This window comes from Galeopterus variegatus, unplaced genomic scaffold (genome assembly GCF_000696425.1).
Source record: "Galeopterus variegatus unplaced genomic scaffold, G_variegatus-3.0.2 Scaffold453, whole genome shotgun sequence".
Taxonomy (NCBI): Eukaryota; Metazoa; Chordata; class Mammalia; order Dermoptera; family Cynocephalidae; genus Galeopterus; species Galeopterus variegatus.
In genome coordinates this window covers 178,898-186,483 of record NW_007726564.1, presented here as the reverse complement: position 1 = coordinate 186,483, position 7,586 = coordinate 178,898, and the positions used below count along the sequence as shown (strand labels likewise).

Genomic DNA, 7,586 nt, shown 5'->3' with positions numbered 1-7,586 from the left:
ATAATCTTTTATATCTACATTACACATGAGAAACTGAGGCACAGTGAGATTTTTTTTTTTTCTTTTCCACAGCTAGTAATAGGTGGAGCTAATTTTGAAATCTAGGCAATCTGACTCCAGAGCCTGGGTTCCTTGCCCTCAGGCTACACAGCCTGGCCCTGCTTTCCTGACCATCTCCAACCTGCTCCATCCTGGTTCCTCTTTTGGTGTTCACGATTAGGCAGAATGGCACCAGCATCCAGGACCTCTTGCCTGTGCCACTGCAACAGCCTCTAAACGGGCTTCTGCACGGTCACCCCTGCCTGCTCCCCCCACTGCATTTGCTCTCTATACTGCAATCAGTGTGATTTTTTTTCAAGCCACAACTCTGATTTAGTTATCTCTCATCACCACCCCTAACCCCATACACCCAAACACATCCTCCAAACTTAGTTGCTTCCTATTGCTCTTAAAAAAAAAAACAAAAAAAAAAAACACCTGACAAATATGAACAACAGGGTCCTATGTGTCTAGCTTTTACCCACGCTCTCCAGTTTCTTCAGTCTCCCTTGCTCTAAGCCCTCAGGTGCACTCCACATCTCAAACGTTCCTTTTGCCTCTTCTCATCCTAGCAATTTCTCACATTACAGCTCAAGTGCCATTTCCTTGGTAAATCTTTTACGACTGGCCAGACTAAGACAAATCTCTTTATATTATACTCTGGTAGCACATAGTCTTTATTCTTTACAGATCTTATTCACGTTTATCATTTCTATTTTTTTGTGTGTGTTATTTCTTTTTATTAATTTTCATTTCTCTTTGAAGGAAGGGGCTAAAATTCTATGCCTAGCACTGGCATAGTACCTTGCACATAGAAGCACAATAAATATTTGTTGAACAAATAAAGTAATTAACACAGCCAAAATGCCCAGATGCTAATAAACAGAAAAACCAACATCATATTTCATCAAGAAAGATACTTACACTCACTGATTCATCTGTTTCTGGTGTTTCTGCTGTCCCACTATCATAGTTTCCCAATTGAGCCATTTCTAAGTTTTAAAAAAAAAAGCAAGTAAAGTTTAAGAAAAATACTGCAATTAGACAAGAGAACTAAGCTAAAATAAAAGAAAAATAATTTCTCCAATATTTAAAAAAAAAAAAAAAGGAAAGAAAAATTTATACTCCAATATGCCCATGGGAAAATCTTAAAACCAAAATGGCAAGAATCAGGAACTGATGTTTTGGAATTGTTCATTACACCCCCTTCCCTGGAACCCCACTTATTATGAACATCTAGATGTAGGAACATTAGAGACTGGGCCTCTGCTCCAGCTAGCAGGATTCACTGGCTGGCGCAGTCAGTGCAGCTTGGAAAGGCTTTGAGGGTCAACAAGTTGCTTATAATCAGATATCCAACAGAGGCAAGTCTTCCTGGGCTCTGAAAGGCATCAAAGGTGCATTGACTAAAACTTGGAAGTGATCTTCAAGTGAGCATCCCTTGTGCCATTCTTTCACATCCTCCGAGAGATATCCTGCCAAGTACACTATGAATTTGCAATTTGTCAGAGAGGAAGTAATAGTAGTGGTTAAGAAGGGTTTGAAGATGAAAAGACTTGGGTTACCACCACTATCAGCACTTACTAGCTGAGTGACCTTTTAACTTCTGGCTCTTCCCTGTAAGATGGGAACAATATTAACTTATCCTTAGAGCTTTTTATAAGTATTATACGTGACAATGCATGTAAAGCTCTTAGCATGTTGATTAACAAAAACTAAGTGCTCATTAAATGTTGATTGTTACTTATTATTATTAATTATATTGTATAAAGTAGCCAATCCTGGGCTGGATGCCACATGATTGACACCATTTTAAGTACTACCCTGGTGGTCTAGTTAAAAGAGATAAAGACGTCTAATTGCTCAACTGACATTGGAATGCCTCCTTGAGTTTATACAAATAAATGATAAAACCTAATTATTTTACTGTTCATTTTCATTTTTATACTTTGTTTGAGAAAAATAACATGTCTTGTAAAAAAAAAAAAAGAACATGAAAGAATTTTCTTCAAAACTTTGACAGGGATTATCTCCGAATGGCAGGATCACAGGTAATTTGTACTTTCTTCTGTTACTTGCATTTTCTAAATTTTCAAAATTGAACATATATAATAAAAAGTTATAGTTTTTAGTTACATTTTTTCCCATGCATTTAAAATTATTTCTTAGGCTCTTATTTCATGTATTTATGTTCTTATAATCATCCTTTCTGGGCAGAGAGAACACATAAGAGATATGAAGCAAAACAACTGAAGTGTTACCTTGAGATAAAAATTTATAAACCCCAGACTCTGAAATAACTGGAGATTGGCACTAACTTTCCCGGTTTTACTTATAGGGGAACTCCCAGAACAAAAACAAGCTTAGCGCTATGTACTTTCTTGGTGCCATTCAAATGAAGCCAACAGCCAATGTGACTAGCACCTTAGATTTATGGACTTGGAGGTGAACTAGAATGTATTCGGTGGGAAGGACTCTCAAGGAAAGAGGCAACATTTAATATTGTTTAAGTCAAACAGCAGCTAACATTCATTAAGCAATTACTAAGGTAAGCAATTATAGTGATGAACTCTCATAATCCTCTAAACAACCCTATGAATAGGTACTATTATTTCCCCATTTTTATGTTAGGAACTAAGCACAAAGAGGCTCATCAACTCATGGTCAAGGTCACAGGGCTGCAGTGCTGGCTCCAGGCTGCTCTCCTGGGCAGCCGAGCTCCAGAACTCTCACCTAACCTTCAAAGGACAGGCTTCAGATATGTTAGTTTACATGTTGACAAGAAAGGGAAGCAAATGTAGATCCATCAGAGTTTATGACTATGTATTAAGTTACCTGGAGAAGTCACATTTTAAGTGTTAACAAATAGATTAAAAACTATCCTCAGATCCAAATCAAAAAAATTAAATGTCGAAAGTTAAAAACACAACTCCCAGGGATAAATTTATATTACTAAACCCCAAACTTGACAAAGATCACTATTAATTTTTTAAAGATTAAAGGTACATAAATGGGCCTCAGATTATTCAACTACCAAAGTTGAGCGTACAGTGATATTTACTGCCAGGTAAGAAAACTGTGAAGAACTCACTTGGCCTACAATTCAAGGGCAGACACAATCTTAACTATGCCAGTGTGAACAGTCACTGTAAAATGCTTTGACAGCCTCCCCCACTCCAATTATTTGCATAAAAAAAAACAAATTAAAAGATGGTTCTGTTTTAAATAGAATTTCTGCTAAATAACTATTATCTGGGAAATACATATTATCTGTAAGCAGTGGGTAGTAATGGAATGAAACTAAGAGTCAGCTTTTGAAGCAAGAAGCTAAGGCATTTTGTAATGCCTGAAGAGATTTTTAAAACTCATCTAAATACCATTAAACATCTGCCCTTTTTATTTCATTGATTTAAACCATTTCTGAAGACTCATGATTCAAAAAGGTAAAGATGGTAATTTAAAAGCCATGGGGAAAAATCTCTCCCCAGGGAACTTTTCAGAAAAGCAGCCACCAGTCTCTGATAAGTGATGAATCTGTTGTGGTATTGCTTTCAGTACAGTATGAATTTATCTGGCATTATCTCCCAGTAATGCATGCATCATTTCACTGGAAGCAGAGATATGAAGGCCATAACAGCAAGCAAAGCAGGGAAGACAGGAGAGCAGGGCAGAGTGCAGCAGGCTTCCTGGATTTAGATGCGAAATCTCTATGCCAGCGTTTACCACCATCACGAACAATTTAGCAAGATAAACACTGTTTGCAAATTCAATTTAATGAACCAGGAAGGCAATTTTGAACGAGTGTTTTTAAGTCTTTTTAGGCAGTATATAACCAAAGTGTTATAAATAACAGTCTCAAACAATAACGAACAGGAAAAGGTTGGGGGGGAAGTGGTTTATTAAGACTGGATTTTTGAAAAATCACTAACAGGATGCTTTCTACACTCTGTATTTAATAGAATTATATCTTTTTTTGTTCATTTGAATCAACCATAAATCCTTTTATAAGCTTTAAAAAATCTTTTTTTATTGGCTCTCTTGTATATTACTATTTTTCATACTTTCTTGAGACAAGGAAACAAAAATATACCTACCAAAACTGCACTCAATTTAAAGTAATCTACCATCAGTTGCATTATTCCCAAATTAAATTTAAATATCAATTTTAAATTAATGTTAGTCAATGTCTTTAGTAAGGTTTTGAAAATTAAAAGTATGCACTCTTAATAAGTGCCCAACTGAGCTTTGCAAGGGAAAAAAATACTCAAAGAAGATTGAAATGTAAACCCTTCTAGGACACTCTGGCATTCTCTGGCTGACAGCCCTCTAGGGGCTTCAAGGTCGGTCCCCATACTCTAGATAAACACAAAATGGGACATGCTTGTTTGCTACTCAGGACTCAACTTATGGCTACTTCTTTCAAATCACAATTGGTCCCCAAATATGGACTTTTCAATAGATAAGAGTCATGAGGAAAAATAAAGACTTGCCACTAAGTTCTTCTCTGGGGCCATAGTGCGTTAGCAAGTAAAAGTCAGCCCAACCAAGGTACTCACCTTCCAAAGGATCCTTATTGAGCCCCAGCTGGCTAATGATGTACCTGGGAATGTCAGTTTTGATACCCTGTCCTTCCTTTGCGTGGCCTTCTGCTGCTTCCAACAGGTAGTAAAATTCTTCAGGATCAAATTCCTAGCAGAAGACATAAAAGGGTATTTCTTTAAGCCATAATTGTCAGGGTTTTATTACATAAATCCCATTTACAATAAAACTGCTGTATATACCTGGTTGCAGGTTATTTATGCAGAAAGAAGGCAAATGGCTTTAAAAAGTATATCATTCTCACTTCATATCTGAAGACTATTCATATTCTAAGCCAATATATTTATGTACTTGGTAACCCAAAGATAGTGATCATTTCCAGTTTCCTTGTAGTGCAATTTCTGAAGACCACTTAAGATCTCTATCTTATTGAAAATGAACAAGTCTGATTTTTAATTGTTCTCCTTTTTAGCAAAGTTTTAAAGTCTGGGACTTTCATGCAGAAAATTCAGTTTCTCTCTTTGTACAACCAGCACAAAAGGAATAATGTTAAAACACATTTACTCACAGGTTTTGTAGGAAACTTTCCTTAGTATAGAGGTGTCCAAAAATGTTAGGAGGAAAAATTTCAAAGTTACCATTCTTTATTAGTTAAGTCTAAAATTAAGTTATTAATATTCACATATATAAACATTAAGAAAGAAAAATAGAAAATTAATGCTACCAATTACCTCTGACTTCTGTAAAATTTTGGTAATACATGTTACTATGTATTTTACTTACTTTGGCTGTCTATTGCTTTTAGTATGTAATAAAAATCTTCAGGATCACATCACTCTAAGTGGTGCCGTGGATTTAAAGTGTCATAAACAACTATGCTTACAGATTTAACACACAGATGCTATTTTTAGTTATTTTTGCTGGATTCCACCCCCTCCCCTTCTTTTCCATTTTGATTAATGTTCCAAATTGGCAACTTTGGAATCTTACTCCAGAGTTTCTAATGGTATATAAAAAAGCTTGCTGCAAATGGAGTAAAAGCCAAACCAATGTAAATACTCAGTGCCCATTACATAAACCTACAATGACTGACAGGGCAAGCCCGGGAACTGCAGGCACAAGATGACAGGTTGGAGGAAGCATCCCCTAATACTCTGAAATTCCAGTTTCATCTGAGTTTTAAAAAGTATTGAAAGCAGCAACATTTCCAAGGCTATTTTAAGTTCATTTGCTTCTGTCTTTAAGAGGCTATATTTTTACTTTTTTTGTTCTGATTACGAGTGATTACCATAAAAAAATTCATTTCTTTTTTTATTTTTTAAGGCAAGATCCACTCTTAGCATATTTGTTGTTGTCCAGAACAACAAGTTGTAATGCTAAATGGCATTTTCCCCCAAAATTAAATAATTGCAGGAAGTACAAGCACATGGTGCATAATTCAAAAGCTACAACAGGAAAAGCAATAAAAAGTAAGTTTCCCTTCCACTGACATTCACCAGTCCCCCAGTTCTCCTGCCCAGAGGCATCCACAGTACTTTTACCCCCTTTATCCTTTCAGAAACACCCAGTGCCAAATGGCACATTTGATTCTGTAATTCTAAGGGTCCTAGCCATTGATGGAAAGCCCTTCACCCCCCACTCCCCACCATTTTCCTCAAGATTTTCCCTCTGCTGTATCTCACTATGGAGCTGTGAAGATTTCGCTATTATAGAACACTATAAATGTTAATTAAAATAGGGGCAAGGGCCGACCCCGTGGCATACTCGGGAGAGTACGGTGCTGGGAGCACAGCGGCGCTCCCGCCGCGGGTTCGGATCCTATATGGGGATGGCCGGTGCACTCACTGGCTGAGCGCNCCCTTACCGATCAAAAAAAAAGGAAAAAAAAAAAAAAAAAAAAAAATAGGGGCAAAACCAAAGCACTACAACCATATATGTATTGTGTGTATGTTTAATCCTGAAAAGCTGTATCATACATGGTGTTATAAATACATTAATGGCTAGGGAACTTAAAAGTGTGTTTTGATGCTATATTAATAACCCTTTAAAATAATTACATTCAAAGATTCATATTTATTTATAGTTGCATTGAAATATCAATCAAAATTTCATAAAACAAAATTTTAAAATAAGAAAACGAGCACTGGCCAAAAAATATAATCGATGAAATTAATCTCTAGAAGTCTCATTCCTTTGGGTCTGGATGAGGCTCTACTGTATTCTCCCAAATGGGTTGCTAACTGGCACTTATTCCTTACATGCCACATTTAAAAAACAAATAGTAATAATAACCACAGGTTACTATGTATCATATCTCTGATTTCCCTCTCCCTGCATCTCGGCAACTACAAAAAAGTGAGGCACAGCAAGAGTTTTAAAGCAGCTGTGACATAAAGTAATTACTTTGAGATAAGGTCAATCACATTATTTCATGATTATCTTTCAAGTCTGACCAGATTGTATATGATTAATGCTTGAGACAGCACAAGTCCTAGAATTCTTTCTTAAAATCAGAAAAGATAAATCACATGTGATGTCATCATACACATTCACAAACTGTAGTTACCCCTGACGCTTCCCATTTAGCTCAGGTGTTTGAACCCAAATGAAACTGGAGCTTTCTGATGGTTACTGCTTTCCCACAGTTAATGATAAATAACATAGTCACGTGTAGGGGCAACTTACCAGGCACTCTAACAACCGAGCAGGACGGGCGATAACAATTAGGATCTTTCGGACTAGTTGCTTAATAAATGCCAGTTCTCCACTTTCTGAACGATCATGAGCCTATGAAAAAGCAATGAAAAGAACGGTGATAGAGAATTGCTCCACTAAATAGAAAAGAAAAGCAGCAAAGCATGCTAATTAGATAACTGCAAATATTCAAAAATTAACTGACTCAGAAAATATGCTTAAAAGATTGATAATAGATTATCTCTACCTAAACGGACATTATTAAACATCTGTATCTACAAAACAATTTTATTAGCTAAACTTTATTTGCAAAA

The 7,586-nt window shown here is 36.3% G+C and overlaps 1 protein-coding gene across 1 annotated transcript in view; it reads right to left on the bottom strand.

Annotated features, from left to right (window-relative positions):
- MAST4 (microtubule associated serine/threonine kinase family member 4) overlaps positions 1 to 7,586 on the bottom strand; it is a 168,583-nt gene that overhangs the window by 49,901 nt on the left and 111,096 nt on the right. The window contains 3 exon segments of the mRNA XM_008568933.1: positions 964 to 1,031; positions 4,596 to 4,728; positions 7,264 to 7,365. Of these exon segments, the coding sequence (XP_008567155.1) occupies positions 964 to 1,031; positions 4,596 to 4,728; positions 7,264 to 7,365 (303 nt within the window).